Here is a 12,598-nt window from a genome sequence, read left to right as displayed (position 1 = left end):
TAGGCTTCCACAATTCAGAATAAGGCATCAACTACCCCTTCCCCTTTGATGCCAGCAAAGAGGCCCTACCCCGCAGGTGCAATGAGGCCCATCTTAGCATGCCACAGGACACTTCCAGTGATGCAGAATCAATTGAAAGGCCCTTGAAAAGGGGCAGAAGGCAAGGTGGCACTGAAGGTACTTCATAGTCATTGCCAATTGCACCCAGTCCCCACAGGGCTCAGGTTACGTCATGTCAAAAACAGAAGGACACTCAGGGCTATCATAGCTGGAGAAAAGAGGGTAGAAAGGAAAGGAGAGCATGCTTCACATCTTCAGGGCTACTGCCTCAACACACAATTGATTAGAAGGACAGGATTACACAAAGCAGATAGTCTTAATAATTCACAAGTCCAGATTGCAGCAAAGGATGGAAGCAGACATTTCTCCAGAATACTGAGATATCTTACAGGTTTGCCTTGAATCTAGAGAAGAAAGTCTTGTTTGATATAGAAGTCACAGCTAAGGATAAGGCTGTAGGAGGTGAATAAGGGAAATACACTTCCCCTATAGCCTGCTATTTACTATCAACCCTTTGGCAGTAAAATGGTTCCAGAGTAAACCTGCAAACTCCTAGGAAGGTTCTAAGTTGACACGAGCTTCTACCTATGAGAAGCATCAGCTGAGAGAATAGATTCACTCAGATAAAGGGAATGAAAAGAGCCTGCCACTTGCTTAAGATGATACTGGCAGACAGCTAGGTCATTACAGTATATAATGTCCTTCCTTGTATAAGAACAGGCCACCTAGAAATGAGCTGTCATGGAAAGATCTTCAGGGAAATAGGGATAAAGAAGAAACAGTATACCAATTCCTGAACTGAGGTATATCTACTTATTCTTTTGGAGCAGGACGTGGTACCAGGGGTATTATACTAGTCATAGCTGATGAAGGAGGGACATTGGCCCTGCAAGGACGTAACAGGACTCCTTCTTACCTTACAGGTCTCTTTAGGGCAGCTATTTCATTTTGCTTCCCTAATCTCAGGGCTCTGTCAAACAAAAGCATCTGGAAAGAGCATTAGTCCCTGTACACGGACACCTCACAGAAATGAGTGTCAACAAGTGCTCCTTAAGTCAAGGAGCAAGTGTTGGAGATGTCTGGTACAAAGAAGGACAATCATGCACCAGGAAGCAATATACTGCACTGGCTTCAAAAGCACATAAAGTACTAGAAACTGAGAGGCAGAGTGAGAAGGCAGCAGTGATGTCCTGGTGCTGAGAGTAGAGCTGACACCGCCAGCACCCAGCTCTAGGTGTGCATCTCCAACTGTACCACAAGAGCTGATAAAGCTGAAGCCGAATCATACTAAAGGCAAAATGACAATATCCACTGGAAGCACTCAGCCCCAAGACCCCTTTCCACAAATGCAAACTTATGAGTTTTACTCACCTGTAAAGTGCTAACCATAGTATTAGGGGCTTGACAGAACTCAGCTTCACTGTACCATTAAGAAGAGGATCATGCTTTAAGCTGACATTTAAAGCATAGCTTTCACATTATTAGAGGAACGAGACAAAAAGGCAGTCCTGGTAAGTCACTAGTTTTATGAATATTTCTCTCTACCTGTAGTATAGCTTTACTAATTCTTTATATTCACAAGGGAGTCATATGACATTTAGCCACTCTGTATGAAATTGCTGCAATTTTTTTAAATACACATTCCCACATAGTTGGTGAATTTGCAGCAGGGTATAGTACAAGTACAATCTGAAATCTGCTCTAACAACTGACTACAATTATTTCCAAAATAATTGTAGCATTAAAAAAAACACGTATCCGTAAACCAGCTGGTACATGCTACTGACCAGCAACCAAACAAGGATGAGAAGTAAATCCACGGCTCCTTCCCCACATCTGCAAAAAATTATAGGCGGTTCTATAGTTAAAAAGGCAACAAGAACTAGAAAAAAAAAAAAAACACACAAACTCAGCTAGCAAAGAAAAGAAGCTTCCAAGCAAGAGTCTCTGAAGGCCTAGAAGCAAACAAATCCAAACAAATACCAAAAACTGCATGAGAATCCAGTACAAAAAGAGATCCAAAAAGACATCAGACTTTACATTCAACTAATGACCCAGCCCCATTGACTTGCTGATTTCAAAGAAGCTGGGAAAATGAAAAGCCAAGGAGAGAGCCTCCCGAACAGCACCTCATGTTCACAGCTTTATCATTTCTCAGTCTAGGTTCTCCTCATTTTTTGATGCAGTATACAGTCATAACCTCTCTCACGATCCTCAAATGCGACAAGAATTCCCTGGAAGCACTGTAAACACCTGAAATGCCACAACAGTGGTCTAAAGAACAGTTGTTTCACATCAACAACCCTGAACCAGACAACCATTGGAGCAGGCTTCATCACAATAACCTTGTCAAGAATGAGATGGCTGACCTCATTAACATGCAGGTAATTCCTGATGAAAGACCATCCCTTTCCTTGATCAGCCGTTATGAAGAACATAAGAGACCTTCCTACAATACCAGTTGCTGCCAGTTTGGTCAGTACTTCAGAAGCTGCAGACAGACCAAAGAGCAGCACCTAAATGTGATCCCAGTCTTACATAAACCAGACGTAACTGTGACAGATGGGCAAATGAAAGATATTGTATACAGGATGAAAGGTGCCAGTTAGTCTCCTCTTTGAACACTGGCAAAAAGCCTGTCAGGCCCCATTAAAATCTAAACTTTGGAATATGAATCTTCAACTTGTGCAAACTCTAGATGGCATCCCTTCCACTTCATCACATTGCAGAATCCTTCATCTCTGGTCAATCTCACTCTTATAGTGCCCTCAATCAGAGGACCATTTGCTCCTTAATGTGGCAAGGCCTTGTTTTAAAGCAGAGAAGAAAGTGAGAGCAAAAAGCTAAAGAATTCAGCTTTCTTATGGGTCGTCTGCCCAGGAGATGAGCATCTGACACAGTGACACACTAAGACAGTATCAATTATGCACCAAACAGACCCAAAATCAGAGAATGAAAAAGTGACTTAGGGCCCTCAAGAGCACTTGTTTATGGTACTGGTCTGTGGGTAGCTTGCATAAGCATAACCTGCATGAAGAGGCTTCCCTGACTTTTTAAGAAGCCCAACTACATTCTGCAGCTGAATTTTCAAATATTCTCATACACTAATTTATGTTTCTTATGTTGTGAAGTACCTTTGACCAGAAAGGCATTTGATTAGTGAAGTATATGTGCAGAGGTTTCATTTCTGTAGCCTCCTGCTCAGGAAACACTGCAGAAAGCACACAGTGTAAATGCACAAACCTCAGCACTGACTGGCAGCAAATATTCATGCCTCCCATGTTCCTGCCACAGCTCAGGTAAAAAAGAGGACAAGATAATAAATGAACATGTGCAAACACCAACATTAAGATGATTTTTCACATGAAAAATACGCCACTTGCTGGAGTAATTTAACAGGCAAGCAGAAGTGCTTTCCCACACAGGGTGACACCTTCCTATATTGCAACATGCTTGGCACTAATGTTAAAGACATTCACCAGCACCTTCTGAGATTATGTTCACATGGTGACGATCTGGAGGCATTTTCTTAAACACTGTTCAGTGAAAACATCAGTGCTATTCATAAAGTTCATCACTCCAGCAATCCACAGCAGACTGCTGGCTTTTAATATCCTTTAGCATTAAAAGTGTCCCATTCCCAATAATCAAAGTTTAGATGACAGTAAAAGCTTCAACTAAAACAGCTGTTTTCTGTTAGCTGATAGGTGTTCTCCAAAACCACAAGGATAGACCATTCTGGATACATTTTTTTAAGTGTTCACATCTGCATGTGAACACTGATGTTTCATATAGAGCTGCTATATCAATAGATGTCTGAAGATAAGTCAAAATACCTCCACCTCATCTTGAAAATGCTAAGAAACAAGAAGTATTCAGACATGAGAGCAACTCCCTTTCACTAATGAGGGCCCTACAGTACCTGAGGAAGGGCTGAAGAACTTGGATTTTCCATTTCAGTTTCACTTCAGTCTGGAAACATGGAAATTGGCTTTTATAAACTTATGTCATGATCACGCTGCTGTCTGACTTACCATCTATCTCTTGTCCAATGGAGAGTCCAGCCCATTTTCGCTGTGAAAACAAGACAAAAGCTTCAGAACTGCAGCAACGTCTACTCAAGAGTCAACATCCTCGTTTACAAAAACAGACCCCTCCATCAGAAACAAGGAAACAAACAGGAAACAAGTCAAAATTATGGAATCATTTCTATCAATAATTCTATTCTCTGACCTCAGGAGGTCACCTGTTCAACCCCCTCCCACTCAAAGCAGGGCTAATATCAACTTTATATCAGGTTGCTCAGAGTGTTGTCATGTTCAACATCTGATCATTCAGGAATCAATTTTGGAATGACAAGCCATGTCTAATCCCAAAGGTGAGGATTACATTCATTACTGTAGACTTGATGAGATAACATTCCTATCGCTGATCACCCCACCATCTCTGTAACAGATATTGCCATACTGGATGTGTTTTTCACCATTTTGCTCATTTTCTAATCAAGCTCGGGGGCTGATCACGTAAGATGTGGTGCAACAGGCAGGAAAGGCTGCTCTGCACTCCATGATCATTTTAAAAGCTTACAAGTAAACACTGATTGCAGGACTTTGTTATGATGTGAAGCAATATAACTTAAATTAATTAAATATTTTCCAGACAACTAGCAAGAACTCCTTAAATCTACTACCTGCCTTCAAATTCCTTTTAAAAGACTTGTGTAGCATAAAACTGCATGAGAAAAATTTGGAAATGGTTTAATAATTATGTGACATGAAAATCTTTAACTGTTGTTATGACAAAAGTTCTGGCTTTCCTACTGCAAAAATGGTCTTCTTCCAATGATTCTTGTTCTACAGATTGGCTATTGTCTATTTACAGTTCGCATTTCAGGCTATTCAACATTCATGGTCTCATTCCCACTGTATACCAAAAAACAAGAACTCTTATTTTGAGATGGCTCGTTAGCCATTATAAACTAAGTTTGATAGCTAACTCTTCTCTCTTCCCTTCCCCCCAAATAACTGCAATACACAGAAATGGCCCTTCCTGCTGACACTGGCAGTGTTATTTGCTTGACAGCTTCATTCTGTGTTTCATTTATTAGATTACATCTCTTTCTCTCATTCTTATTTCAAAATGAGGAATCAGTAATGGCAAGAGCATGCAACACTTACAGGAACAAGAAACAGCATTTAGTAAGATAAAACATAGCTTTGTAAGAATGATAGTCACGAATGAGAGGCATGAATCACAAGAAAATATTAGTATCATTACATAAGGCTCTGGTAAGACCCCATTGGAAATATTGTACTTTATGGCCATTTATGATTGGCTTTTTATCCTAAAAGGATAAAAAGGTTTGGGAGAAGGAATACAGTGACCTTTCTTAAAAATGAAAATCTCCTCCTATACTCCTTCTTCAATATGTTTGTGGTTCAAAACGGAACTTAAGCTTAAGGAAAGAATTCCCTTGACGCAACAGGGATCAACATGTTGGAAATCAATGCTCAGAATAGGAAGTCTTAAGCATTTGACATGCTAGTATTCCCAAAAAGGTGAAAACAGATTATGATTCCATATTTAATCCCATGCTTCACAGCTTCCACCATTTACCTGCAAGGCCATGAAGAATTTCCTCCCTCCCCTGACACTGTAACTCTTCAGCAAAACATAGCACAAACTCACCATCATCTGAAGTACCAGTCACTGGTAACTACCAGTGCAAGGATGGTGGGCAGGCACACTGGTACTCCTGCAAATACTGGGAAGTGCTGGGCTTTGCTCAAACCATCCAGTCTAAGGCTATCACCAGATTTCAGGACAGGAAGGAAAGCTGCCCAAGTTCAGCTAGAAAAATTCCTTAAGATTTTTTCTGGGTCAAGAGATATAGCTCATTTACCTAGGTACATTTGGGCATTTTCTGCTAAGAAGTTTGCCATCACTGCGCTGCCCTTGGTCTTTCATTCTCTGCAGTATATAAACAGCTTTTGGTCTTTAAAGCTAAGAGTTAGGATTATTATAGAACGATGGTGGTAAAGAATTTAATATACATAAGCAATGCAGAGCAGAAGTTCTTAGAATTCTTGCAAACTAAAACATCCACTATATGACTGTCTGTGATTACATGAGATGGGTCTTGATGTAAATATATATTTTGTGTAATGCTGGTTATGGTTATCAAAGACTTCAGGAAATACTGGAAATGTAAATTCTAGCATAAGGAATACTCAAATAAAGCATTCATCCACCAGCAGGCATAACACTTACTACCACAGTCACATTTTAAGGATAAGCAAACTACCTCACTCCTAGCAGAAGTGTTTTCCAGAGCTACAATAACTACTGGAATCTACAAAAATCAACCCTAGATCATGAACTCACCTACTTTAAGCCTGTGATACAAATATCTTATACTGATAACTGATTTTCACTTTTGGCATCATACATGGACATATGGCAATGTTATATTCACCCACTCATCCACACAAATCTGAATTTGAACAATATGTCAAAAAGTAAAACGTAGTTTTTGGGCCCAGGCCAAGTCATCTGTTGTGGAAAAGTGTCTTGCGTTTGCAGCAAAGAGATTCAGCTTCTAGACCAGGTATTAGCAGGAACATATGAAAGCATTACATAGTTTCAGAGGAGACAAGTTACACTTATTTTATGCATTTCATTGCACTTTTCATCTGGAAATACTAGTAATGACTGAACACAATCAATAACATTTCCTGCAGGTCTTTGAAAGAGCAACATAGGAAAGAAAACCCTTTAAAGCCAAGGGAAAATAGAGGAAAACAACAATTCACAATAAAACAGATACAGCTCAGGCTTTTCTTTTTAAAAGGGTTTGTTGCTCATGTTTTTTTAAAAATGTTAAATTAAACCTTTTATAGTATATATAAGCTAAAAAAGATCAAAGGAATAAAAGAAAGTTTGTTTCAGCTATAGTACATGTCTCCATGAGCTTGCAATGTCAAAAATCAAGTTTGCAGCATACTTTACACAGGCATCTCCCACCAATTAGGATAGTTATCGTTAATCTCGATGTCAAAAGAGATTTTGATTATTCCACAGCAAAACGTTAAGTCAAACCACATAGTACCTGGGGCAGGCTGAACGCGACACTGCCAGGAACAACTGAGGAATGGGTTCTCAGTGTGAAAATATACTTGTGGTTGGGAGAAGTCTTCACAACAACATGTCTAGAAGAGAGAACAGTATTTTACTTCAGTATACACCTAGAAGGATTTCAAATTGCTCCCAGTGCTGTGAGAATTCAAAAGAAATAAGCCAGTTTACATTCTAGTCATGTAACATGACTTCAGCGATGTAACATGATCTCAAAGCTCAACCACAAGACATTGTACTAACAGTTATTATTTAAAACCCACCATCATCTTTATTTCAGGAATTGCATTATAAAACCTGACAGAATCAAACAATAACCACAAAGACCAAGGTTGCCATATCTAAAACCAACACCAGCTTCACATCTCAAGCTTCTAACACCAAGGCAATATTGTTTTACCAAAATCCAAGTAATATAACCCACTTGAGATTTTAATATGAAAGAGACGCAAAGCCTTTAAAAGGCTCATATGCTGTTTAGAAACTTGAACATAGGAAAAAAAAAAAAAAGAAAAGAGAGGAAGAAATCCTGTACAAGAAGCAAGATCACATAAGGTGCTGAGGCTGACTGTTCTGTTTGCTAGTGATGAGCAAATCCTGTAGAACTCACATGGGACCTGAAGATGGGGAACACTACATTCAAAATAGAACAATGTCAACAGTCAGAAGCAGACACAACAGTAGCAACTGTGTGTGCCTGTCTGTCACTCTCAAAAGCTATGCTGTAAGGAACAAGGAGACTCAAAAGTGGCTTAAATTTGTCTAAAAACTATGCATGATAGTTCTCATCATGTGATAAGCAGACTTTTATTTTGCTTTCTTAAGCCAACAAGAAGTAAGATGAGATTTGTGTGCACTGGTGACAAGTGGTGATGGAGGAATCATGTTTGACAACACCTTGCTCTTTGCAATTGTCTGTAGTTTAACTACCCATATGATATATGTGGTCACTGATTCATGTTACCTGTGGTTCCCTCTCTCACCAACTCTCTTTTCCATGGTTAGAAACCAATGGCTAGATGAACTATTCTAACAGCCAAAATCCACACTCCTGGCCGTGCTCCCTCCCTTGGGGTGAATGCATTATGTGCACATATGCTCAGTATATTTTCATTTACATATGAACTGTAAATCTAGCACCGTCCAAAAGTTGATCTGCTGCACACATATACATTAACTACACCATATATGCATAATAGTTTCAGCAACACGGTCGGAAAGAACATAAGGTCCTTTGAGACGAGAGGAAATGTGTGGCTGGCATAACCAGAAGGACTAGACATCACTAGCTTTTGCCCAAACATACAGAAAAGCCTGCAAAACTTTTCCAGGAACTGTTAGTGCTTCATGGCACAGCAGGGTAAGAAAGCATTTTAAACATATCGCACAGAGATATATACCTTCTCTGACAGGTGGGTAAGTGATTTGATTCTTTACTTGCTCTGGTCTTAAATCATCCATTAGCTGCTGAAAGCCCCAACTGTAGGGATATGCACACCTCCTTTTCCATCTCCTGCCCCAGGTAAACCCCGAAACCTATTTTAGGTGGCTTGGCTCCCCATACACGTTACACAGGGAAAGTAAAGCATTTAAGGGAAATTTCATGGCAATCAGAGGAGGTTCTTGAAGACAGAAAGAAAGCAAATGTCACTCCTATCTTCAAGAAGGAAGATACAGAGAACTACAAGCTGGTCAGCCTCACTGCCATCCCTGGGAAGGTGATAGAGCAAGTAAACCTGGAAGCCAATTCCAAACATATTTAGGACAAGAATGTGATCAGGAGCAGTCAGCATGGATTTACAAAGGAGAAATCATGCCTGCCCAGCCTTCTACGGTGAAACGCGTGGCTAAATGGATGAGGGGAGGGCAGTGGATATTTTTTATCAGAACTTTAGCAAGGCTTTCAACGCTGTCACCCACAACATCTTTGCACACAAACCAATGAAATACAGACTAGATAAAGAGACAGTGAAATGGACTGAAAACTGGCTGAACTGCACAAAGTCCAGCTGGAGGCCAGTCACTAGTGGTGTACCCTAGCTGTCCATACTAGGGCCAATACTGTTTAACCTCTTCATTAATGACCTGGATGATGGGGCAAGTCTGCAGACAGCAGAAAATTGGGAGGAGTGGTTGATACACCTGATAATTATGCTGCCTTTCAGAAGGACTTCAACTGGCTGGAGAAATGAGCAGACAGCAACCTCACAAAGTTCAGCAAAGGCAAATGCCAAGTCCTGCACACCTGGAGAAGAACAACCTCACACACCAGTACAGCCAGGGGGCCAACCGGCTGCAAAGGCTTGAAAGTAGCCTTGCAGAAAAAGACCTGGGAGCCCTAGTGGACACCAAGTTGAACATAAGGCAGTAACATGCCCTTGTGGCAAAGACAGCCAACAGTATCCAGGGCTGCATTAGGAAGAGCATTGCCAACAGGTCAAAGGAGGTGATCCTTCTCCTCTACTCAGCACTGGTGAGATACACGGCTGGAGGACCGTGCCCAATACCGGGCTGCCCAGGATAAGAAAACATGGTCATCCTGGAGCGACTCCAGAGAAGGTCCACAAAGATGATTAAGGGACTGGAGCATCTCTCATATGGGGAGTGTGTGAGAAAGCTGGGACTCTAGCCTGGAGCAAAAAAGATCTGGAGGGATCTTATCAATGTGTATAAATACCTGATGGAGGGAAATAAAGAAGATTGAGCCAGACTCTTCTCAGCAGTAGCCAGTGACAGGACAAGAGGCAATGGGCACAAATTGAAACATAGGAAATTCCACTTTAACATAAAAAAATCTTTTTTTCTTGTGAAGATTGTTCAACACTTGAACAGCGTGCTCAGAAAGGTCATGAAGTTTCTACCCTCAGCTATATGCAAAACCTGACTGGACACAGTCCTGAGCAACCTACTCTAGCTGACAATGCCTTCCTTGATCAGGGGGTTGGACTAGATAATCTCTAGAGGTCCCTCGCAAGCTCAGCTATTCTGTGATTCAGTAGGAATGGCACCCAAAACAACCTGCATGTTTAGTGTATACCATCTGCCTCTAACCAGTCGGAAATGCCAGACACAGGGGCATACTTGAAATTCCATCCTTTTGAGGGTTAGGGCACCTTTGGTGACCACAGAAGAAGCTTAAAAGGTGTAATTAACCTCTCCAGGGAGGCAGAGGAGTGGGCCCACCCAAAACTGAATTTTGCTCTAAGGACCACTTCATTTTAAATTTATTACTAGATAAAACACAGAAGCTGTCCAAGGACTGGAATCAAGAGGTTTCCAGCATACAAAGTATCAATCTGAATAGTTTAAGTTCATATCAGTACACAGCCAATGGGTAAACAAGGCATTACATTGCAGAGTGTTAGGCAAACATGCCAGTAAGCGCTATACAAGTTCTGGCTGTCCTACAGGAATACCTCACCGGTAACTACACTTGATGACAAATAATACCCTGCTAAAAGCTGCTCATAAGACAGCAAAAGGTGCAACATTAAAAATTCCTGAGATTGGGAGGAGTCCTGAACAGCACACTGAATTCGGCTTAAAACACATCAGTGACCGTGGCTTACATAATTCAACATCCCTGCAGGAAGAAAAGAATGCCACTACTGCTGGGTTTCATTTCAAAGAAGCAAAATGCAGGAAAATGATAATGTCTGGTAAAAAATACTGTAAAAGAAACAATGGTATCCACAAATATTTGGCACAGAAATTAACAGTATTATTATTTTGGAGTGTACCATTCATCAAAAACATTACCAGAAAGCCAGAAAGCTAACATAGCCCAACAGCAGGTCAAGGGATGCCAGGAGATGGAAAAAAGTTTCAGCTTTCTGAAAGAAAACTATAGTCAAACAAGAAGAACAGAAAAGGTCAAATCCTGACAGGTTCTTTGAGACAAATCTGCAAAAGGTACCCCAAAAAAAAAAAAAGCAGCATTTCTCTCTCAAAGATAGCAGGAGCAGGCAGCCTCCCACAGGCAATAGCAGGAAAAATTAAAACTGCCTTGATGTTCACCAGGAGGGAGCTTGAGGAGTTCATGGAGACACATGGGGAAGTCTCAACCTCATTAACATTAGCTTCTGCTTATAAATTAATAAAAGGAGCAATGAGTCACCAGGGCCAGATATATCCCAAGAACCCTGAAGGATGAAACTGCTGATCTACTAATTCACGTGTAAAGCCTTGCCTAAAGTATCAACAACAACATGCAGCGTGATGCCAATTTTTAAAAAGAGCTCAAGCCAGGCCCAGGAAACCGACAGCTGGTTAACTCTGCTGAAAAGGTTGAGCAAATCAACAGAAGCTATAATAGGTAACACTGACCTGTTACAATTGTTATGTTAGTGAAGAGAGAGCACAGTTTTTGTAAGGGAGACGATACCTTGCACATTTGTGTAAAGGTCTCAATAAGCATTGGAACAATACAGCCAGATATTCCCTTGGTGCACCTTTTGGAAATCCATGTAAATTATTCAGCAAGGTTCCTCAAGGGCTCTTCAGATAACTAAACTGCCATGAGATAAGAGGGATGGTCCTCCCATATAAAAGACAGGAATAAAAGGCAGGAATTATTGATCATTTCCAGCAGAAAAAGATCGCTGCTCAGATACCCTACTCTGGTTTCCTCCTAGACTGTTGTCCTCTTCACTCTGCCTGGTTGCTTTCAGCACGTTTCTCTTTCCAAAATATTTTGGGAGTCCTCAAGGTAAAAATGTGCACAGGAACATAAGACATGAACACTTACTAAACCAACACTGTTTCTACAATAACGCACTGCATCCCATGAACTCATGCATCACAAAATTATGACTCATACTTGTCCAACTTGCAAGATGAGGAAAAGTGAAGCACGAAAAGATGTACAGTGGAATCTTGGGGATAAGCCACTTCACTGATCCAAAGTCAAACTCCCAGCTCTAAGCCAATGAGCACCAAATGAAAGCAGTAAAGCAAAGTTCCTTGTGTAGCTGTCATCAAAAATCATCTGTGCAGCCAGTCATGGCAGGGTAGTGCAAACCAAAACTGCTGACTGCGTGCAAATTACTGCAGCAGATCATAAGGATGGTCTTGCTCAGTATATCTGCAATGCAGCAGAATGACTACATCTTTCAGGAGAAGCTGAATAGAGAGATGTTTCTCGGTACCCTAGTCTTACAATTTGCAAAGCAATTTATAGCATCTGTTCACAACCAAACATATGCTGCTTTCTTTGTAAGTCCAATTTCTAGAAATAGGCAGCTCTCTTGGGGAGAATTAGTACAGCCAGAATCATGGCCAGCCTGCTTAACAAGCAAGTCTCAGGATATTGTTTCCTGCACAGTTCCATAAATGCAATGAAAAAGTGTTCTCATTTACAGAGTAAAAGGATAGCAGTTGGCTGCTGCAGGTCTAGAAGCTGGGT

General features: G+C 40.8%; 1 protein-coding gene across 2 annotated transcripts in view; it reads right to left on the bottom strand.

Annotated features, from left to right (window-relative positions):
- NSF (N-ethylmaleimide sensitive factor, vesicle fusing ATPase) overlaps positions 1 to 12,598 on the bottom strand; it is an 83,836-nt gene that overhangs the window by 54,905 nt on the left and 16,333 nt on the right. For both annotated transcript variants that reach the window (XM_068919310.1, XM_068919311.1), the window contains exons 3-4: positions 7,169 to 7,268; positions 4,095 to 4,134 (exon numbers count right to left, since the gene is read on the bottom strand). In XM_068919310.1, the coding sequence (XP_068775411.1) occupies positions 4,095 to 4,134; positions 7,169 to 7,268 (140 nt within the window). The remainder of the gene's footprint in view (positions 1 to 4,094; positions 4,135 to 7,168; positions 7,269 to 12,598) is intronic.

Source organism: Struthio camelus, chromosome 25 (assembly GCF_040807025.1).
Source record: "Struthio camelus isolate bStrCam1 chromosome 25, bStrCam1.hap1, whole genome shotgun sequence".
NCBI classification, from domain to species: domain Eukaryota; kingdom Metazoa; phylum Chordata; class Aves; order Struthioniformes; family Struthionidae; genus Struthio; species Struthio camelus.
Note: the sequence above shows the minus strand (reverse complement) of the source record. Positions and strands in the feature narration are given on the sequence as shown.